The sequence below is a fragment of the Nematolebias whitei genome, chromosome 11 (genome assembly GCF_014905685.2).
Source record: "Nematolebias whitei isolate Nwh7 chromosome 11, NemWhi1, whole genome shotgun sequence".
Lineage (NCBI taxonomy): Eukaryota > Metazoa > Chordata > Actinopteri > Cyprinodontiformes > Rivulidae > Nematolebias > Nematolebias whitei.
In genome coordinates this window covers 10,446,478-10,470,711 of record NC_056508.1, presented here as the reverse complement: position 1 = coordinate 10,470,711, position 24,234 = coordinate 10,446,478, and the positions used below count along the sequence as shown (strand labels likewise).

At 41.5% G+C, this 24,234-nt stretch overlaps 1 protein-coding gene across 1 annotated transcript in view; it reads right to left on the bottom strand.

Moving 5' to 3' along the window:
• The window catches only part of syt6a (synaptotagmin VIa), a 483,065-nt gene that overhangs the window by 87,504 nt on the left and 371,327 nt on the right, over positions 1 to 24,234 (bottom strand). The window contains exon 3 of the mRNA XM_037683797.1: positions 20,376 to 20,937. Within this exon, the coding sequence (XP_037539725.1) occupies positions 20,376 to 20,937 (562 nt within the window). The remainder of the gene's footprint in view (positions 1 to 20,375; positions 20,938 to 24,234) is intronic.

Here is a 24,234-nt window from a genome sequence, read left to right as displayed (position 1 = left end):
GTAAGGTTGGGTGTCCACGTGGACACCATCAACAAGGTGCTGTAGTCTCTAAAACCAGCCACAAAGGAACCTCCTGTGCTAGACACAGCAAACCTTAAGGCTGGGCAGACCATTCCAGAGGCCTGCCAGGTTGCTAGCAACCAAACCACCACAGTACCACCTCAGGTGATTAACCTAATGGTGCGAATCCACATCATAGCTGGACAAGCTATTAGCCATAAACAGGCATATTTTCAACCTTCTCCTGCGTTTTTCAACTTGGGACTGTCCGTGGAAGCCACGAACCAAGTGAGCCTTGACTCCAGGACCACATCTGTTGCTGTGTGTAACACAGGCACGGATGAGGTGATGATCCCAAAAAACACTATGCTAGGATGGTGGATTTCCACTGATTTTCATGATTTTGAACTAGGCATTACATTTCTGGGAGGACTCCCAGACAACCTGGTACCGAGTCAAGAAGCTGGGCCAGTATGGTTCACAAAACCAACACAGGCCATAGCTCTTTTCTCAACCGATGACGTCGACCAAGGACCTCAAACCTATGGTGTCTTACCCATAGACAGGTCCGACGACTCAGAAAGGGATTCTTTGGAGCTCCCCAAAAAGCAAGAACCCTTATCAGTCTCATCACAGATTGAACAGGTGGTCGCCCAAGCCGACGCTCTGACATCTGATTGTAGTGAACCTGGTCTGACCCTTATCTGACCTCAAATCTACCAGATGGACAGAGACTGTTATTTTCATTGATCTGAATAAGTCTGGGCCATCTGATGACTTTCTTTCTTGAATTAATCAAGCAGAAAAGACAATTCTTTATAATCATTACTGTCTTACAAATGTTTTGATAATCAAATTGTGTTAGTTCACTCAATGCTTTACAGGTTGAAAAGAACTACTCATTTTTATTTTACATAAACAGTAAGTAATGATTTTTATTCCTCATTCAGAGAAGAAATCACCTGAATATGCATTTCTTGATTTTCTGTCTGAAATGAGTCAAGTCGTAAGTATGTGAAAGGTTGGTTTTCGGTCAACTAAAATGTTTACCGAGAAAGATGTCATGTTTAAACTTTTTCAGAAGATTACCAAGAGTTGACTCCACGAAGTCTGCTCTCCTGCAATAATCTCTCTGTCAGTTGTTAAAACAATCTCATCCTCTGACCTTGGCTTAGATAACATCTTACGTCACAAAATCACTCCTCTTTCTGGTCTATCCACGAATCAGAAAGCTCTGAAGTAAACTCGGAAGTAAACTCATTTAAAATGTGACAACTTCCCGGTTCTATCAGTCGAGAGAGAGTAAGAGAGCAGGAGATTCCATGGAGTGCAGTAGATTCTGGAGAATGGAAAAGTTCTGAAGGAGTTCAGAAGAGAACTAGAGTTATGGAGAGTTTTGGAGTTGGAGTCTGAGAAGATCTGAAAGAGTCTTAGAGCTGCTGACAATGAAGAGTCAGAGTTACTAGAACCCAGAGACGTTTTGGGATTATAATTCTGTTTTGGGCTAACCACGCACGACTCTCCGAGGATTTTAGCTGTTCTCAACGGAGACGCTGATATCAGTTGAAAAGGATTCTTACTGAGGTGATCGATCGTCAACAAGGTAAAACTTCTTCTTCGACCAAGTGTACCGTGGGCAAAGCTGAGATCTGACGGAGCGTGCAATTTCTGGTCAAACAGATTAAATTCCCTCACATATTCCTCTGTAAGATAAATCTCAATTTCCTCTTAAACTCATCTCTCTCTCACAAAACTAGTACAGATATTTTAGAAATATCTGAAGCAAAGTCCTCAAATCACCGCCGAGTGATTTGAAGTTCATTTTCTGTGAAACTGTCTGTTATTATTTTCATATTTTGCCAAATTAATGTAAATGTTTGATGTTAAACTTTGATTCTGAAAATAAATGACTCCATTCATTTGATGGGTCAAAGGTAATAACGTCTCTCGTTACATTTCTGTTAAATTCAATGCACGGCATTACAGTCAGAAAAATGAAGAACTCGTGAAAAGTATGCATAAATATATACACATATATTTGTCATACAACAAGTGACACGTACCCACGTGACTCACTACATGATGAAGAAAGAGACAAACTTTGCCAAGTTCTTTTAAAATATGAAAAGTCATTTTCAACTGATCCAGACATCATCCAACTTCAGAAGTTGGATCCTGCAATTAACTCGATGATACTGTATCTGACTGACCCAGACAAATACACTCCATCGATAGGCGAACTGGATTTCAATCCAGACTTTAAAGTCCTCTTTCAGCTGCGCAAACAGTTAAAACTACTCAAGGACAACCTAACTTTAGCTCATGGAGTGACGTCCTCACCCGTGTTCGTGGTCCCCCATGACCGAAGGGGGGTGACGCCAGTTAGGGTAATGTTACCAGACGCGATAACGTGATCAAATCTGACATTCAGAGTGAGTGACGCACCGAAACGTCGTTTTCTAGTTGCTTAATCACTACTTTTGTCAATGTTGAAACGTTGTTTTACTGGTTGCTTAGTCACTGTTTTTGTCGATGTTGAGACATCGTTTAATTGGTTTTTGGTATTGTTTCTGAACACCCCAAGTAAGAATGAGTTTTGTATGTATTTTAGTTGGAGACTGTAAAGGACTTTAACTATGCCAACATGCACTTCACTTGTTAAAAGCTAATCTTTGCGGAGTCAATGTAGATTAATGCTACCTTAAGTACCATAATCTACATTGGTCTCACAACGCTTAAGCCGAACCTACTCTAACAATTCTATTCGGGGGGATAGCTAATTCTTTTTGATGAGTCTCGCCATAGACTCCTAAAACATTTATGGGGAAACCAAACACCCAATCTCAAGTCGTTCGTCTAAAAGGACAACAGACAATTAAACCAACTATAGTTGCCATGTAAGTCTAACATAGCCAATGTTAGCGATGGTGGTGTAGTTGGAACACCCTTCTATAGGTATAGACCCCTATAGTTACCCTTTTCAGCATGTTCCACCCCTTAACTGGTAGCTGTAGCTGTTCCCAATCATAATAGCTTACACACCAGGTGCATATAGGTTAAGGCCTTATGTAAAATCCCCTTCATAAGCCCACCTTAAACCACATAATTGCATGACACATTGAACCAGAACGGCACCGACTGGACGTCACCCAGCGACGACCTTCGCTGGAGGAGACCTGCAATCCTGACGTTGGTCTCCAATCTTCATCCAGTGGCCGCATCTTCAGTTCAATCAAGGGAACCCCTCTGTATGCTGATCAATCAACACCTCCATTCGTTGTGGATTTATCGTTGTGGATTATATGACTTTTTCCAATGGATTACAGACTTTGTTTCCAAGGGTTTAAAGCATTGCTACAATGGAATTACAAACAACATTATGGAATTACCAACAACACAATGGAATTACCAAAAACATTGTGGGATTACCTCCTTTGACTTTTGTTTTCCCTTGCTGGATTACATCAAGCTCAAGGACATTCGAAGGCGTAAGTTCATGTTGGAATTCATCCCCATGGACAGGCGATGATTTCCAAAGGGGGGACTGTAGTGAACTAAGCCTCAGGTCAAAACCTGATCCTGGGACAGGAACTGTTATTTCATTGATTTGAGTCCAGAAACACAGATTAAGCTCATCCAGAGACTTTCTGAGTGTGTCCTACACTGGTCAATTGAAAGAACACTCTATTTTCATTATCATTACTATTTTACAATATCTTGATAATCAAAGTGTGTTTAGTTCAAATCATTTTTAAATGTTGAAGTGAACTACTCATTTTGAATCGGCTGTGGAACAGTATTAATGATTTTTAATCCTCTTTCAAAGTAGAAATCAAGTTAATGTCTGTTACAAGAGTAATTATGCATTTTTTTGATCTTCTGTCTGAAATGAGCAAGTAGTGAGTCGGTCAAAAGTCAAGGAACGGTCAAAAACATGTTTATCGGAACGAAATGTCATGTTTAACTCTCTCAGATAGATAGAAGGAGACTGGCTCCTAAATGTCTCTGTTTCTTCAAAACATCTTTCTGTCTGTTCTTAAAACAATCTACTCTGTCTCCTTGACTTGTAATAACCTCTTACATCACTAAAACCACACCCCTGTTGGTTCGTTCAACCAATCAGGAAGTTCTCAGAGGAACCGGAAGTGACCTCTTTAAAAGGGTCGACACTTCCTAGTTCCAAGCAGAACAGAGTTCCAAGCAGAACAACGTTCCAGACATGAACCAAAGTTCTGAGAGCAGAACCGAACGAAAGTTCTGAAGTGCTGGAGTTAGTTGGGAGTTCTTTCGAGTCTCGTGGGGATTATGGAATCTTCCACATCTGAGTGGAACTCGGACGGGCTCACAGCTCATGTGAGTCCACCTGGGAGGTGAGCGTGCTGTTGAACGAAGTACTCTCACGACTCCTGAGGTCACAGCTGTTCTTACGGAGACGCTGAAAAGAGTTGAAAGAAAACTCTACACCGGAGCCGAAACTAGAGTCTGCAAAGGTAAAAGAGTCGATCTTCACTTGCGAGTGTACCGTGGGTTAAGCTGCGTCCAAAGGAGCGTGCTGATCTGGTTTTACAGACACATTCACTCACCCATCTCTCTCCATTTAAACTTCATTTTCCCATCTTTAAAACTCTTCTATCTGCCAGTAATTAATCCAGATATTTTCAGAAATGTCTGTTGTATTTCAGTTGCAAGTAAGAAATCATGGCCGTATGATTTCTCATTGTAAAGCTCATTAATTAAGCTGTGTTAATTGTAATCAATCTGTCAATTAATGTAATTGTGTGATGTGTTTTAAATCGTTTTTAATTAAACGGCTCACTGTTGTTGGTGAGTCAGAAATTTAAACACGTTTCCGTCCACATTTAATCACGATAGTACTCAGTCCAGAAAAATGAAAGAATCCGTTTAAATTATGGATAATATCAGACAGGTATCATTCATTACATATATATATATATATATATATATATATATATATATATATATATATATATATATATATATATACACATACACACAAAAGATTTAGTTTAGATTTTAAAACATTCTGTATTACCAAAAATGTTTAGCTTTATTTTTGTAAAGTGTAATCTTTAATTTCTGCCTTTATGTGTAACACCTGGCTCAAGCTGTTCATGAATTTCTTTCATATTTTGGAGAAGTACAAACATCTAAACTATAAGCACTTCACACCACTGACATCTTCAGTGTGTCTCTTTTTACCATTATTTCTTTCTGCTTCATTAACATTTCACAGCAATGAAAAAGAATTAGAAACAAGGAGATTAATTTTCACAGCCCTTAATAACAGAAATATTGACTTTAATAATTGAGTGCACATATATAAAATAAATAAATTTGTTGACGTAGTCAAGGACCTCAAAACAAAAATATGATGCTATTACTGTCACGATTCACGCCTGTTAGGTTAGATTTTCTATCACTCTGTACACTGCTTGGTGTCTTTGAATCCTTTTCTTCTCTTCTGTCTACATGTGTGTGTTAAGGTTGTCTTGGCTGCATGTGGGTTTAAGGTTGTTTTCACTGATCAAACCGGTTTGTCTTCACTGCAGCTCCTACAGCTCTGATTACATTTCAATTAGCTGCACTTGTCTCTGCACCCTTTATAAGTCAGACTCTCACACAGGGTGATTGCCAGATAGTCGAAAACCCTTTATTGCCAGTAGTTATCCCGCGCTCTTGATCATTTGTACTTGTATTTCATAGTTTATCATAGTGTTTACCCAGTTTAGTCACTTACCTGTCCTGCTTGCTCCTGTCCTGTTCCCTGGTTTGTATCCTTACCTCTATGGTTTGCTCTCTCGGCTTCCTGACTCATCGCCCGCCTGACTTCGCCTCCTGCTTGACCCCCTGGACTGATGCCTCGCTGAAAATGGTAACAACCCCCACCAGTATGACAACGTCCTCTCGCATTACCTGTTGCTCCTGTCACCCATCTGCTTCCCAGTTTCGGACTCTCGCATGTTGGACTTCCCTCTGAACCTCACGGATTGGTACCATTGGTCATCTGCTGCCTGGTTTCAGACTCCAGCCTGTTGGACAAGCCTCTTTGTCTCACGGACTCCAAACACTGGCTCACCGCTTTACCCGGCTACTCCAGAACGGCCTGTACATAAAAGCTAAGCAATGTGATTTTCATGTTTCCACCACCTCATTCCTTGATTTCATGATCTCGCCCAACAAGATTGAGATGGACCGCAACAAGGTTGTGGCTGTTGTGGACTGGCCAACCCCCAGGGACCGTAAGCAGCTCCAACGGTTCCTGGGGTTTGCAAACTTCTACAGACGATTCATCGAAGGGTACAACAAAATAGCCAAACCTCTACATGCACTAACTTCTGTAGAGACACGTTTTGTTTGGTCACCTGTTGCTAACAAAGCATTTGTCAAGTTAAAAAAACTTGTTTTCTTCTGCTCCCGTTCTCCTGGCCCCCAATCTAGAGGAACCTTTTATGGTGGAGGTGGATGCCTCTAGTACTGGTGTGGGGTCCATCCTGAGTCAACTAAGCCAGGAGGGCCACCTTCGCCCCTGTGTCTTTTTTTTCTAGGAGCCTCTCCTCGGTGGAGCAGAACTATGATGTGGGGGTTCGGGAGCTGTTAGCAGTTATGCTCGCCCTGGAGGAGTGGCGTCACTGGCTGGAGGGCTCCAGGTTCCCTTTTCAAGTATGGACGGACCACAAGAACCTGGAGTATCTCAGGTCTGCTCGCCGCTTAAACCCTCGTCAGGCCAGGTGGGCACTCTTTTTCTCCAGATTCAACTTCACCCTGCCTTATTGCCCAGGAGAGAAAAATATTAAACCAGACACATTATCTCGCATTACTGAGGTGGACTCCTCACCTCCTGTGGCTGAGGAGGATTTTATTCTCCCTGAGATCGCCCGCCTGGCCATTACCCAGTTGGAGTCAGACCTGAGACGCTCCAGCTAGTCACATCCTCCTCCTCCAGACTGTCCTGAGGATCGTCTATATGTTCCTCCTGACATGATTAAGAAAGTGTTGGATTTTTGTCACGGCTCTCGCCTGTATTATCACCCGGGCCTAACCAAGACCCTTGCTTTGGTCCGAGCCCAATTCTGGTTGTGGGCCTTGTCCAAAGATGTCCATGCCTATGTGCGTTCCTGTCCTGAGTGTTCCCAGACTAAGTCCTCCAGACGTCCCCCTTCTGGACTCCTTCGCCCCCTTCCTTGTCCCTCTCGCCCATGGTCGCACACAGGCATGGACTTTGTTACTTGTTTCCCTAGTTCTGATGGTTACACGGTCATTCTCACTGTTGTAGACCATTTTTCTACAATGGTAAATGGACTGTACTTATATAGCGCCTTTCTATCTTATTTTAAGATACTCAAAGCGCTTTACACTACAATCTGTGTCCTCATTTACCCATTCATACAGCTCTCTACTAGATCTCTACAAAGCTAATTGAACAAATCATTCTAAAGAGACTAATCAGTGCTTTAGATCACATTCATACACTGATGGGACACATATCAGAGGCTATGAGGGGTTCAGTGTCTTGCCCAGGAACACTTCGACATGTGACTGCTGGTGGATTCGAACCCCCAACTTTCGCATTGGAGGACGACTGCTCTAACCACTCAGCCACAGCTGCCCAAAAATGACTCATTTAGTGCTCCTGAAGAAATTACCTTCCTCTAAGGAGTTAGCCCTCATCATGGCCCGTGAAGTTTTTAGGCTTCACGGGCTTCCACTTAGTATTGTGTCTGACAGAGGGCCTTAGTTTGTCTCCTTCTTTTGGAGGGAGTTCTGCAGCCTATTAGGCATCTCCATCAGCCTCTCTTCTGGTTTTCACCCTGAAACTGACGGCCAGACGGAGAGGACCAACCAGGAGGTGGAGAGCAAGCTGAGGCTCCTCTGTCAGCAGGACCCAGAGAAATGGTCCTCCTCCCACGTCTGGCTCTCCACCAAAAACCTTCCCCTTAAGTTACAGTCTCACAAGCTCGTCCCCCATTTTATTGGCCCCTTCCCCATTTCCAAAGTCATTAATCCGGTTTCTTTTCGCCTATCTCTACCTAAGTCTTTTTGTGTTCACCCCACTTTTCATTTTTCATGCATCAAACCCGTATTGTCATCTAAGTTTCACTCACCAGTTCGCTCCCCCCACCCGTCAAATTGACAGATCCCCTGCCTACACGGTCCGTCACCTCCTCCAATCTAGAAGGAGGGGCCGCAACTCCAGTACCTGGTCGACTGGGAGGGTTACGGTCCAGAGGAGCGTCCCTGGGTCCCCTCCCACCATGTCCTGGACAAGTCCCTCATTGGGGAGTTTCATAGACTCTATCCGGACAGCATCATCCACCCATCTATTTTCTTTACCCACTTTTCCTTTTGTGGTCGCAGGGAGCTGGTGCCTGTCTCCAGTGGTCACTGTGCAAGAGGTGGGGGGACACCTGGACAGGTCGCAAGTCTACAGTGTTGCCAGATATCTTAACAATTGTTTTTATTCACATGAATTCAATTCAATTCAGTTTATTTACATAGCGCCAAATCACAACAAAGTTGTCTCAGGGCACTTTACAAGAACATTCACATACATAAAAGCCAATTAGTAAAGTTCTCTATCTAAGGAATCCAGCAGACAAGTTGAATCTTGGCTTCGTTGCAGTCTCCCATCCTGAGCAAGCACAGTGGCAACAGTGGAAAGGAAAAACTCCCTTTTAAAAGGAAGAAACCTCCAGCAGAACGAGGCTCAGGACAAGCGGCCATCTGCTTTGACCGGCTGGTTGAGAGGACAAGAAGGAGAGACAGACTAACATAGAATGGTAGTCCAGGTATAGGTTCAGGTGTATCTGAAAGACAAAAAAAACACATGTTAAGGATAGAAAAAATAATTCAAAATACAAAACAGGTTGAGCAGAGTAAGTAAAGACAGTAGTAGAGTGAAAATTGTGGTCAGTTGTCCTCCAGCAATCTAAGCCTATAGAGCATAACTAAGGGACAGCTCAGGAAACCCAAGCCGACCCTAACTATAGGATTTGGCAAAAAGGAAAGTCTTAAGCCTAGTTTTAAAACTGGATAATGTGTCAGCCTTACAGACAGAGATTGGAAGTTGGTTCCACAAGAGAGGAGCCTGATAACTGAAAGATCTGCCTCCCATTCTGTTTTTATAAATTCTAGGAACCACAAGTAAACCTGCAGTCTGGGAACGAAGTGCTCTGTTAGGAAAATATGGAACAATAAGATATGTAATATAAGATGGAGCCAGGTTGTTGAGAGCTTTGTGGGTTAGAATGAAGATTTTGAATTATATTCTGGATTTGACAGGGAGCCAATGGTGAGAAGCTAAAACTGGAGAAATATGATCTCTCCTACTAACTACGGTTAAGACTCTGACAGCAGCATTTTGGATCAACTGAAGATGTTTTAAAGAAGTATTCGGACATCCAGATAATAAACCATTGCAATAGTCCAGTCTAGACGTGACAAATGCATGGACCATTTTTTCTGCATATTTTTTAGATAAGATGTTTCTAATTTTAGTGATATTACGCAGGTGGAAGAAGGCAGTTCTAGTAACGTTTTTAATGTGGGGAATAAAAGACATGTCCTGATGAAAAATAACACCAATATTTTTAACATTAGAGCTGGAGGACAGATTAATGCCATCTAAGGAGGGAGAAAGACTGAAAAATTCATTCCTAAGGTGCTCAGGTCCAAAAACCAAAACCTCAGTTTTGTCTGTGTTCAACAGGAGAAAATTAAAGGTCATCCAGGTTTTTATGTCTTTAAGACATTCTTGTAGTCTAAGTAGCTGATTGGATTTATTGGGTTTAATGGACAAATATAATTGTGTGTCATCAGCATAACAATGGAAATTTATCCCATGCTGTTTAATAACTTTACCTAATTCAAAATTCAATTCAAAAATACTTTATTAATCCCAAAGGGAAATTATTTTGTTGTAATAACTCGTTATCCTCATTTCATTAAGAGATGTTATAGATGCTGATGGCTGTAGACAGGAAGGATCTCTTGTAAAGGTCCATCCCACAGTGGATCCTAAGAAACTGGCTGCAGATGCCGTCCGTTCCGTCCACCCAGACTCAGCTGGCCTCTCGGTTCCCCTGGACTGTAGGACTGCCTGAATGCCGGGCAGAACTCCTCCCAGAGCGATGGCCACTCCTCCCAGCAGTCTGCCGAGCTCCTCATAGGTGCGGACAGCCAATTGTAGGTGCTGAGGGACAATCCTGTCCTTCCGCTGTCGTGAGCCGTGTTTCCTGCTAGTTCCAGGATCTCAGTGGTCAGGCACTCGAGCACAGCTGGCAGGTAGGAATGCGTCCATATAACATCCTTTTCAACTCATTTGAGAGTTGGGGCCATAGTTGAGATATTATTTGAGCTTTTGACATGTTAATCAGCTGCTGTTGTTGTAGAAAACAGCCTTGTTGCCATGGTTACGCATCATAACAAATGTGCAAAACTTAAAAAGTTTCAGTAAAAATCCTTCCAGCTGCACAGCATCTGATTCCAGAGGAAACAATAATCCAAAAAATATGATTTACATCCAGAAAACCAGGAATTAAAGTTTCCAAAAGCAAAATCTCAGAATGAAAGTAACAGAGCTGCTCCAATATGCAGCCACCTTGAGCGGCGCAATTCTAGAACAGAATGGAAGCATATATAAAGTAAAGAGTATTGGCCCAAGCATTGAGCCCTGAGGAACTCCATTACTAACTTTGGTGTATGAAGAACATTTGTTATTTACATTTACAAACTGGAATATATCAGATAGATATGATTTAAACAATTTTAGAGCCATTCCTGTAATCCCAGTATCACACATATATCATCAGAAAGTCTGATCAGAACAGCCAGACCATGTGCTGGCCAAGCACAAATACCTCATCATCTCCTGTGCACGTTTGCCAATCACAAACATGCCTCGTCTTAATCTCCCCACACATCCTCATCCTTTTGCACGTGGTGAGTGAAAAAGAGCACCCACATTCAGCACATAAATAGTTTGGATAAAAATACAGTACATAGTCCCTCGCGGTTTGTTTATTGCGGACTCTCTGTATTGCGTTTTTTTTTTTTTTTTTTTTTTTTACTGTACATGTACATAATATATATATTTTAAAAAATGTGCCAACATTTTGTATTTTTCTTTCATTAAGCCTTCACTGTTTTGCCAGTCTAAAGAAATACATTACCCAGAAGCCATCACTTCCTGGAAGTCAACACTGCTTCCAACCGCTGCTTTCTGCAAATGGACTTTAGTTTTAAATCTGATAGTATGAAATTTCCTCATTTTCTATCTGGCAACCCTGCAAGCCCATCACAGAGACACACAGAGACAAACGAGGCCAACGAGCCCTCACACTTGGGGACCAATAAACCTTTTTTTTTTTCCCTTGTCCTGTCCGGCATTGTGACACTTAAAATTATTGTCTGAGTGTCAAAGTGATGCCCAACAGATTTACTTTCACAAGCAAAGCATTATGGCTGGCCTCAATGCTCCACTATCAAGTGGAGCATTGAGGCCAGCCATAATGCTTTGTTTGTGAAAGTAAATCTGTTGGGCATCACATGAAAATTAAATTTTATTAGAATTTGCTATGGGCTTGTTTCAGATGTAATGGACACGGGGATGAAAAACAAAGAAGAAAAAAAAGCAGAAAAGTGAGAGAATGGTTAAAAGGTAAAGAAGGAGATAGGAATAGAGGAGAGTGAGAGGTATAAAGAGAACACAAATCAACATCATTGAAGTCTGCCTCTAGACCTGCGGAAAAAAAAGACAAGACAAAACCGAGAAACCACAACAACAAACAACATATATAATGATACTTGTAACATCATTAGACATTTTTTATACAGTACATGGTAATACAAGATATATTTGATGGCCACCACAACCCAACTGAGTGTGTATCTGATAAACACCTGAATCTAAACACCTGTGTGAGCATGCTTGTCACTATAAGGTTTCTCCATAAAAAATGTTCAATAGTGGATGTGGGGACCCACAGACCCATCCCCACAGGACATGATGGTAACACAGGGTAGACTGGAACCACAGACACAGCGGCCCCCAAGCCCGGAACTCCAGGAGTCCCCCAACAGGGACACCCGCACCCCCCAGAGAGAGAAGCAAAGGGAAGCTCTGGGTGATCCCCAGCCACCACAATGCAGAAACCCCAGGAGGCTGCAGCGACGAGTACACAGGCCCCGCCGGCAACCCACCCCTCCAGAGTAGATCCGGCCATGGACACTGAGCCCCGAGTCCTGAGGTCAACAGAGGCCCGGCAGAGCCAGGGCACCCAGACCCGGCAGGCAGCCACCAGGGTGTGGCCGCACACACCCAACTACCCAGCCCCAGCTGGTGAGAGCTGCCAATGCACCGGCGGCAGGGGGGCCCACCACCGGAGGGGAGTACAACACACCAAATGGTGGTGGTGTATGTGTGGGGGGTGGGGGTGGGGGTGGGTCAAAATTGATCCTAGAGAGGGGACCACCCAAAACCCAACCTGAGACATAAACAGGCACACAGAGACAGCCCGACGGACCCTCTGTCGGGCCGTCCATGTGCCCCACCAACCCGACAGCGACCGCAAGCCAGTCCCAGGCCGGGGACCAGAGCAGCAGGGAACAACAGCCATGGAAGGCCGACCCAGCACACCACTGCTTCCTTACAGCCCCACACCACAGACCAGGAGAGGCCCCGGCACACCACCCATGCACCCCCCCCCCACACACACACACACACACACACAGCACCCCCCACCATGGGGACCAATAAACCTAATGTGCAACGATTTTGGTATGTGGGAGGAAACCAGAGTACTCAGAAAAAACCTGTGCCTTTGTGGGGTGAACATGTAAATCCCCCAGAAAGGCTACAGGCTGGGAGGCAATCCTGTGATCCTCACAGAGAGGCAGCCACTTACCACTGTGACACTGTGCTCTTTGACACCATAACTGATATTTAAGTAATAATAAAATAGTAAACAAAAAAAATGTATTTTTATTTTTGCAAAAACACAAAAACAGATTTTTGTTTAAAAATGATCTAAGCTATTATTTTAAAACAAACATTTCCCAATTTTAATTTATTCCTTTCAAATAAAATAGCTTTTAGCATTTTGTTAACAAACTTTAATTAGGAAGACAGTTTGAAAGTGAATATAGTGGAGGGACAATCTTCTTCTTTTTCTTTCGGCTTTTCCCTCTTCAGGGGTTGCCACAGCGAGTCATCCTCCTCCACCTCACTCTGTCCTCTGCATCCTCTGTCCTCACTCCAACTACCTTCATGTCCTCTCTAACTGCATCCATATTAGAGGATGACACAGGAGTGGATTTTCACTCCTATCCTGTCCTGGTCCCACAGAAAAAATCCTGTCCTGTCCCAATCCTGGTCCAGAGTAAAAAAAAATAATCCTGTTCAGTCCCACTCCTGGTAACATGACTCCTGCTCCTGTCCTGCTCCTGTTCAGAATCACTCCCACTCCTGTCCTGCTCCTGTTCAGAATCACTCCCACTCCTGTCCTGCTCCTGTTTTTCATTTAATTTTTAGGAAATACATTGAATTTGATTTGATCTTCTACCCATTCCTGTTTAAATTACTTTGTGTTTTGCAGTTTTATTTCAAAAGATATGGCAACAGGAACAGTTAATCTGTGGTGAAATAGAGACATTTATTCCCTTAATCCAAACAAAAACCTTCACTAAATGTCATAAAACAAATAATACATGGCCTGTAGTCCTTCTAATTTTTCTACAGAGGATCAGCTGCGGAGTCCCTGTTTCTAGCTCTTTTGTAGGTCAGTTACAGTAAAAACAAAAAATCAAAACAAGTGCATGTGTCACACCATGTCTACCTTGGATGAAAGAACCCAAACATAACAAGTTGCATTTTACTAATTTAATGAGCAATTGTTTCCTTTAAACAGTGACATTACTGTCATGTTTTAAATAGTTTTAACAAACAAACAAACAAACAAAAAATAATAATGTACCAAGCAAGAGAACAAATAGACATGTTTAAAGGCATTATTATACATTGGACGACATCCTCAAGAAGTTCAGTCTATGTGGTTGAGGTAACAAGCTCGTTTGGGTGAAGCATGATGTCGTGCATCTTACCAGACTTCAGAGCATCATTTACAGACTGGAGCATTGCAGGTCTGGTGTTCCGCCTCATCTCTCCACAGCTTGACCAGTCCAGAGCCTTGTGTAACCTAAAAGTGAAAGAAAACAGTGCACAAGTCAAAATAGGGTTACAGTGACTAGAAATTACAATTTGTTGGCCTTTCTTTATGAAAAAAATATTTCATCAAAAACAAGAGATTTACAATTGAAATTAAGTCAAGAAAATGTGATATTTGCAAATATAAATTACAGAAGCTCAATTTTTCTTTATTTTTTTCACTTATCATATTTTATAATTATCTAAGCAGCCTCACCAGGCAGAGATTACAAGATTTTATGCATCTTACCTGCTCTTTTGAAGTGTGTGATAAGGGTTTTTGTGTCCAAAGCTGTTTAACAGCTTGCTTCCAGAGCTAACAGCTTCCTGTGTTAGGTAGAAAAATTAAATTAAATTAAAGCCAAACAAAAAGCTTATTGCTACTTTTTGTGCCATGCTTTATAAAACAGTTATTGAATAAAGTATTTACTAGATGTTTTAAAACCTGTTAAAATACACCAGAATGCAGGAAATAGCAGCTACTTTATTTAAAAGGTTATGGGGGAGGACACACAGACCTCGCACCAATATGTCCCACCTACATTAACAGTTATTATAATTTATATGCAACCAGCCTTTCATATAAAAACTGGGATATTTTTACTGGAGAATGCTTTCGCTAAGGAGTTTGTTGTTGTACTGACATGGTTACAGTCGACAGTAACTATTTACACAATAAAGTGATGGTTATTCACATTTTCCTCGATTTCAGTATCCAGCAGGACGTCACATAGGGATATTTTTACCAGAGGATGCGTGCACTTTAACCAGGAAGAGGTTTTTTTTTTTTTTACATTACAAACAGCAACAGATAATGAAGATTTTAACCTCAAAAACCCACATAAAAAAGCAGAGCATGATTTTTAAATTAAAAGGGACAAGGTGGAGAAAAATGCGCTGTTTGAGTCTGTTCATTTACTGAAGGTAAACAAAGTCCAACTCCCCACAGCTCCTCACAGTTGAGACTAAAGTTTAAATCAGCACAGCACCAACACAACTCTCATGAAGTTCAGGGTTATTTGACACCTTCCTCCTGTTCTGTGAGTTTAATAGACAGACAGTTACTTCTTACCTTGCGTTGCAAACTATTTTCAGTTACTCTGTACTGCTTCCCTGTTCCTCCCATCCTCTCGGTGAAAAGCTACGGTTGGAACAGTTGACTCCTGGGAAATGTAGTCCTTTTGACTTGTGTTAAAGTGAAGGCTTACTGAAAGAAAACTACAAAATAGCTGCACCTGTGTTTTTTGTTTGTTTGTTTGTTTGTTTGTTCATTTCATTTTCATTTTTGGTTATTGGTCGGTTCCCGCTCCTGTCTGCTCCCGTTAGCTTTCAGTCCGGTCACGTCCCGTTCACGTCCCGGTCACGTGAGTTATAATGAGGTTGACTCCAGTCCCACTGGAATCCAGCTGGAATCACGTGACCGGCGGTACTCCCGAAAAAATGTCATCCTCTAATCCATATATCTCCTCTTTGGCCTTCCTCTTTATCTTTTTCCTGGCAACTACATTTCTAACGTCCTTCTACAAAAATACCCACGGTCCCTCCTCTTGACATGTCCAAACCATCTCAGTCTGTCCTCCCTAACTTTATTTCTCAGTTGTTCAACCTGGGCTGTACCTCTGATGATCTCATTCCTAATCTTATCCATCCTTGTCACTCCTACGGAGAGCCTTAGCATCTTCATTTCTGCCACTTCCAGTTCTTTCCCCTGTCTTTTTGTCAATGCCACTGTCTCCAGACCATACAATATAGCTGGTCTCATCACTGTCTTGTAAACTTTTCCTTTGACCTTTGCTGACACCCTGTTGTCACAAATCACTCCTGAAACTTTTCTCCATCCACTCCATCCTGCCTGGACTCTCTTTTTCACTTCTTTACCACATTCCACATTTTCCTGGACAGTGGACCCCAAGTACTTGAAGTCCTGCACCTTTGTGACCTCTGCTCCTTGTAGCCTCACTGTTCCACCGGCCTCCCTCTCATTCACACACATGTACTCTGTCTTACCACGGCTGACTCTCATTCCTCGTCATTCAAGTGCATACCTCCACCTCTCCAAGTTCTCTTCCACCTGTTCCCTGTTCTCACCACAGATCACAATGTCATCTGCAAACATCATAGTCCATGGGGATTCTTGCCTGACCTCATCTGTTAGTCGGTCCATCACCAGAGCAAATAAGAAGGGTCTCAGAGCCGTTTCTTGATGCAATCCCACCTCCACCTTGAAGCTATCTGTCACTCCTTCAGCACATCTCACAACTGTCCTGCTGTCCTCATATATGTCCTGTACCAGTCTAACATACTTTTCTGCCACTCCAGATTTCCTCATGCAATACCATACCTCCTCTCTTGGCACTCTGTCTTATGCTTTTTCTAAATCCACAAAGACACAATGGAGTTCTTTCTGACCCTCTCTGTACTTCTCCATCAGCATTCTCAAAGCAAAAATGGCATCTGTGGTGCTCTTTCTTGGCATGAAACCATACTGCTGCTCACAGATTGTCACCTCTCATCGAAGTCTTGCTTCCACAACTCTCTCCCAGATCTTCATCGTGTGGCTCATCAACTTAATTTCCCTGTAGTTGCTACAACTCTGTACATCACCCTTGTTCTTAAAAATGGGCACCAGCACACTTCTTCTCCATTCCTCAGGCATTTTCTCACCCTCATATATGCCATTGAATATTTGAGTCAAAAACCTCACTGCCATCTCTCCAAGACATTTCCAAACCTCCACAGGTAGTGGAGGGACAATAGTAAGGATAATAAAGTGCTTAAGCACCTCATTATCTAATATTGCTGTATATCCAAGCTAATAAAAATAAAATTGACTTATAGTGATTATAGAAGCTAAAGGCTGGCATTGTGTTGCACAAGCTGCATGCTTAAAGTTTGTGATTGTCAGCTAATTTTCTCCACAAATGTGTGACATGAAGTATAACATTTTTTATGCTACAGCATATGTATATATACACTATATTAATTTAGAAATTATGGGAAGATCAGATTGAAAAATGAGACCACTTACTGAGGCCACAACTTAACCTGGAGATGTATCAAAGGCTCTGTATGCTCAGTTCAACATACTACAGATGAAGTGACGACAGAGCTGAGGTAGCGTTTCTCCATTGTTCTGTTGTTAAAGTCTTGGTAAGGCTTCGTCCAGTTTCATTCACACACCACAAACACGTTCAGTCAACATCACTTCCTCCATTTGTTTTATGTTCTATAGACAACTGTAAAAAAGAAGAAAAACTTTCAATGCCCCGTACACCGATGGGACACATCAGAAGCAGTGAGAGGTTCAGTGTCTGCCGAGAGACACTTTGACATGTGACACTGCCAGGAATCAAACCGCTGACTCTTGTTACAGTATGACTGCTTTTTAATTTACATTGACACGTGGGGTGTAGTCTCCATAAATATCCAAAGTGTGCATCTAAATTGTTACGTCTGGAACATACAAAATCACCTGAACAATAAAAGAACACAAAGGCTTATTTTTTTAAACAAAAATCTTTTTTCTCTGTTTATGAAAAAAAAAAAAAAAACCTCTCCATCCAGGGCCAAGTTGCTAGAGTCAGAGAAAGTCCACATTAGGGACAAAGTAGTGAAAAAAAACAAACCCATCTTAGCTTGGCTAAAGTTAGTCACAAAATGAATTAGTTTCTTTGATACCACTTACATTTAGGTTTGATGGTGACAGAATCAGGATGAAGGAAAACAGATGCAGAAAAAAAAAAGGTAAAAAACTCTCCTGTGTGGATCTGACCCAAAGTTATAGGTAACATGCACTAAATATGGCTGCATGTTGTAGTACCAGGAGAAACAGAACATCTGCAACTGTTGAAGCTTTGAGTCTGCAGGAGGAGGCAGCACCAATGATTACATCATAAATTACCACAAATACTGTACTAGTTTTCAATATAAATTACAGTTTGTTCATTAAGTTTTTTTAACAAGTCTAGTTTGCAGTGGCTTAAGGAGTGGCAATGTGTCTGTTTGGAATTAAAAGTAACAACAAAGGTAAAGGTTGAACTTTTGTGCCTGTCTTCATTGAGTAATTTGATTATGAAACTTTGAACAAAATGTCTGTGTCAAAAATTGTTTTTGACTGATTATTTCATTGTTGTAACGATGTTTCTTGGCAAACAGTTTCATAGTATTGGAAACTGAGTTTATGGCCTCATAAATGGTGCCACATTAGTTAGAAAAACACATTTGTGGGTTAAGCAGCAGAGTTCGTTATGTGGGTTGTGCTCATGAAAAACATATCAAATATTTTCTGCCAATGCCAAACAGTTTTTTTTTTTGCTATCAACTCTTGTTAAGTGTAATTTTGTGGACCGAATGATTGAAGTCTGAAGAAACAAGAATTATGTGCACATCATTTTGAGATTTTAATCCAAGCTTTCACTACAACTCATCTGGACTTCTGTAATTCACTTTATGTCTTTCTGAGCCAGTCATTACTGACTCGACTTCAGCTGGTTCAGAATGCTGCTGCTCATCTTTTAACTGGTACCAGAAAACAAGAGTTCATCACCTCTGTTAATCACTACACTGGCTCCAAGTTCATTTCCAGATAAATTTTAAGGTTCTTTTATTTGTTTTCAAATGTCTTCATGGTCTCGCCCCACAGTCTTTGTCCGACATGCTCCAGCTCTACGTTCCCTCACGCTCTCTCAGGTCAGCAGATCAGTTGCTGTTGGTCGTTCCAAAGACTAACAGGAGGCTGAGAGGTGACCGAGCGTTCTCAGTCACTGCCTATAAACTGTAGAACAAGCTGCCTTTGACATCATTTCCTGTTTTTAAATCTTCTCTGAAGACACATTTTTTCTATTTGGCTTTTAACTCAGACTGAAATATTGGCTTTTAACTTTTAACTGTTTTTTAGTTATTTGTTTTATTGCTCTGTGTTGTTTTATGATTTTAACAGTTCATTACTTTTAGGATATCTGTTGATTTTATTATTTATAAGGGGCGGCTGTGACTGAATGGTTAGAGCATTCATCCTCCAATGCAAGATTTGGGGATTCGAATCCATCAGCAGTCACATGCCGAAGTGTCCCTGGGTAAGACACTGAACCCCTCGTTGTCTCCGATGTGTGTCCCATCGGTGTATGAATGTGATCTAAAGCTCTGATTAGTCTCTTTAGAATGATTTGTTCAATTAGCTTTGTATACGTCTAGTAGAGTGCTGTATGAATGAGTAAATGAAGCACAGATTGTAGTGTAAAGAGCTTTGAGTATCGCAATAAGATAGAAAGGCACTATATAAGTACAGTCCATTGACCATTTTTGGTTTTATGCTTGTATGTGTTAGTGTACAGCACTTTGGCCAATGGTGGTGTTTTTTTAAAGTGCTTTATAAATAAAGTTGTGTTGTATTGTATGTATTTATCAATTTATTTATTAAACAAGGTTCTCAGTAGCATGTGGAAGAACCACACACAGCCACAACAGTCTGGCACCGCCTCACCATGATGGACACACTGCTGGGGGATGGAATCCCAGTCTTCAACCAGCATTTGTCACAGGTCAGCCAATGTTAGTTGCTCTGGAATGAACAGAACGCTCAAGCTGTTCTCTGGGGTTGAGGTCAGGACCGCAGCTAGGCCATTTCCTCCTCCACTCCCTATTTTTGATTGTAGCTTCTGATAAATTTGGCTCTATGGGGGTGAGCATTGTCCTCTTGAAGGACAGAGTTTGAGCCCAGACTGTGGAGATATGGGACTGCCACTGGTTGCTCACAAGTGCTGACAACAAGGTGTCAATCAAGCACCTGTGTGTCAGCACCTAGCGTACCAGCAGTTCAAAACAAGAGTCAGTAATAGAATAAGCTGTTTGACAATCATAGAAAATAATTGACAAATTTTTCATAGGTGCAACTCACTTAACTTTGCTGCTCAACCCACAGATGCATTTTCCTCACATATATGTCCCCATTTAGAATGAAATAGACCATAGACATAAGATATGTAGATTGTCCTGATGCATGCTCAATAATCCAGGTAGCAAAATCTAAAAAAGTTCAATCTGGTCCTCTGGAGGACCAGATTGAACTTTTTTTAAGATATGTAGATTGTATTGCCAAGAATGGTCTTACATTTTGTGCTGTTTGGTGAAAAACAGAAAAGGGTAAGCTTCTTACACTGGTGGCATACTGGATGTCCCTCCATATGTTCGTCTCTCGTGACAAGTCTGACGTCTCAAACAAATTTTCTAGCACGACCTCTCCAATCATATCATGCCGGGAAAATCTGTCAAAGTCAAAGACACTCATGTGTAGCTTCCTGACAGCCAGCTCTTCATAAGGCACAGAAAACTGGAAGTTCTCACTGAATGTGGGATTGAGTGTCTTCCGGTGGACACGAGTCTGGAACTTCTTGCGGTCAGGCAGCAGGTAGACCTTCACATAAGGGTCAGAATATCCACATAGGTCCTTGGCAGGCAGATCTACTGCTCTGAGGATGTTGACAAGGAGTGCCTCATTTTCATAGTCGTACTTGAGTGAGAAGTTAATCCTGCCGCAGTTTTTACCGCTTCCAGTCTTGGATGAGTCTTCGGACTCTGAGGCCATCTGTTGGTAGAGTTCAGGCTGGATGCGCCCAATGCTGGTTGGCTTCTCATCCTTGTCCACCATATAGTCATTTCCCAGATCTAAACTGCCCACCTGCATCTGCCTGGGCAGATGTCTCTTAAATGAGTTGTGCCTGAAAAGACAGAAACGACAAACATACAGAATGGCAGTGTATCAATGCAGTTAGCATTTAATAGCAGTAAAGATGTAGAAGATAACCCTGTGTTGTTGGTTTTTTTTTAATTAAAGGGCTCAGACTCACTTGTGTTGACAAAAGAAAAGTGATTTTTCTCATCTCAGCAGCATACTTTAAAAAGAACTCTCTTTACACAAATATATCTTAAAGGAAAATCAATCTCATGGTGCAAATATAACCGTGATACTTCTACATTTAGGTATTTATTCATTGTCGCACACAATTCTATAATGAACTGTGCAGACCCAAATGTACTTTTAGCCACCAAATTTTCAAAAGATTAAAACATGCTCAATTAAAGGCTTTTTATAGACAGCTGCCGTTGCAGACAAATAATTTAGTCCCTGCATAAATGTAAAGGGTACTGTTACATTTCTGCAGAGTGTTCATAATGTCTCTCTAAATGTAATTTCTGTTGTGCTGTAACTACTGGAAGCTAGTTAAAGAATCTAAACTGAGACAAAGACAGGTACATTTTCAGTGATTTATGTTTGCAACAAGCAACCAATTTTTGACTGGAGTTCAAGTTTAGACTGAAGGTAGGCAGATTTGGACCAGTTTTTACTAATTATATTTTATAATTTTTGTATTTTTTAAGCAGGGAAGAGAAGGATGAAGTTTTTATGTTTTATGCTAAAAGGAGAGCTTCCTGCATATGTCAAAACTTTACTCCAGCATTCTGGGATTACATTAAGCAACTATTTTGAATTGGAACACTGTGATGCTCAAAATTAAATAAATAAATAAAGCTCTAAAAAAGTTAAATCTGGTCCTCTGGATATTCAAAAAACAAAACAAAGCAAAACAACAAAAAAATGTAGAAACGTTTCGTCCAGAGGACCAGATTTAACGTTTTTAGATTTTTCTACCTGGATTATTGAGCATGCATCAGGAAATAAATAAAGCATTATGAAATAAGAATTTTTTTCATTTTTATTATTTTATTTCATAATTGTGTTTTCCATGATGGCTTCTTTATTTCATAATGGCATATTTATTTCATAATGACTCTTTTCAGCAGAATCCACTAGGGGGCTGTTTACACGGCGCATATTTTGAGTGCATCCGCAGGTTTCTCTCTGCGGTTCTGCTGATCATTTACACGACACCAGTGGGCCCCCTCTTTGAATCAACCCACCTTCCAGAGTGGAGGTTTTTCGCTGACTGCCCGCTGATAATGTAAACATCTCCCGCTGAGGCTTTGTATTAAACCACATCTCGTAGTTAATCTACATCAGATTCTAGGTGCTGTGACCGACATCTGTGTTGGAAGAGACACAGCCAGATCCAGTTCTAGTATCGCTGTTTATAGAACGTGTCATGATCAGCGGCCCCCGCTGACCCCCCATCAGCCCCTGTCTCACACTCACAGCCCCATCATGTCATGTTTCTGCTCCTCTTTGTCATCATGCTGTTTTTCCTTCTGTCATTAGCCACATCCCCCCTCTGCACTTTCAGCTCATCAGCCCTGATTACACTCACCTGTTCAGCTCATCTAGTTCACCTGCTCTGCACCCTTTATAAACTCCATTCTCCCTCTCCACCAGGCTGAATTATTATACCTTCCATGGTCCCTGATTCTGAAGCCTTTAATCATAGTATCCTATTTCATGCCATGCATCCTTGCCTTGACCCCTCACCTGTTTTTGGACTCCTCGCCTTGCCTGCTTCTTTTGGATTTGTTTGCTTCTCTGGCCATGGTAACACACCCTGTTTCCTCTACTAAAACCACACTTCACGGATTACGTTTTTGGATTTTGTATCTGGACCTCTGTCTTCCTGTTCATGACCCCTGCTTTAACAACCGGACCCCGTTATTGGATTTGCCCCTCAAACCACGTTATTTCAGCTGCTCTGCACAGGACCGGTGATGTCATCGCTGCAGTCCTGACAGGTGACTCTCTCCCTAATACCTGTGAGGACCTGTTAACACGGCTGATCCTGACTTCTCACCCACAGCCAATAATAAAAACTGTGCTTGTTTTTGCACTCCTGTGTCTGGCTATTTTGAATCCAAAATCCCAACCGTGACAGAACGTGGCACGCGCACGTGTCGCGCTGCACTGTAACATACTAAATGTGCTAAATAATAACAGTTTAATAATAATAAACAGTACTTATGTTAGTGTGAGAGATATAATGAAGCTCTGAGCTAAATTAAGCTATCTGGACATTATGTAATTCAAATTTAAAATGATGCAAAACATATAGCGTGAACACAAGTTGAAAATGAAGACATCAGGTTTAATTTTTATTTATTTATTCAACACCACAAACTGTATGTCACACAAACACTGATAATTAAACTGAGCACACTATTAAAACAAGTTAACTGTAAGCTACATTAATGAACAACTGGACTCTTGTTTTCATCAGGTATGGAACACCTTGCCACATTGTTCATCTGACTCGTTCAGGCTGTCACTCCTTTGATTAATGCAGCTTAAAAAATTGAATGGATTGAATAAAACAACTGAGGGGAATTTTAAATAAGTAGTTCATCCAACATTGCTCTCTCTTTGACGTTCTCCTGCACTGCACCTGGGCCAAGCCTCGTTCAGAAACGGTCCGCCTGGTGGGAGACAGCTTCTTCTTCTTTCAGGAAAAAAAGAAAACTCGGTTGTTTTGTAACCGAAGTAAACACAAACTAACATTATTAAGAATGTTGATTTACCTGCAGTTGTAAAACAGCTACTGATTATCATGGAGTAAAATCCGACATCGTCGACTCGGTTCTGGTCCACTCAGTGTGGAGCTGTTAGAGGAAGCGGTCCCGGTTGGCGTCAAATCTGTCGACTCTTATCCACAATCCAGCCAAAATCCAGCTTTTACTTGTTAAATTGTTGTTAGCTGAGCTTTTTAGCTCACAGGAAAGGCGCATTCGCATTAGGTGAAGGTACAAAATTCACAGCGTCATTCAATGACCTGGCATGGTAACTACAGCGGATTCGGGAGGGCTGGGGGATTCCTTCGGATGCATGTAAACACAAAATATGTCAGAGTCAGAGTCAGAGTCAGAGTTTCTTTATTGTCATTCGCACCTCATGTGGTACATGTGGTGGAGCGAAATTATGTACACAGGGTCCCAGTTACATCCAACAATAAAATGTATAAGAAAAACAGTAATAACATCTAAGATATGAACTAAGAAAAACATCAACTAAATATACACTAAGCACTCATAACATAAAACATTGAACATCAGCACAAACATGAACATGAGTCTGTGAGCAG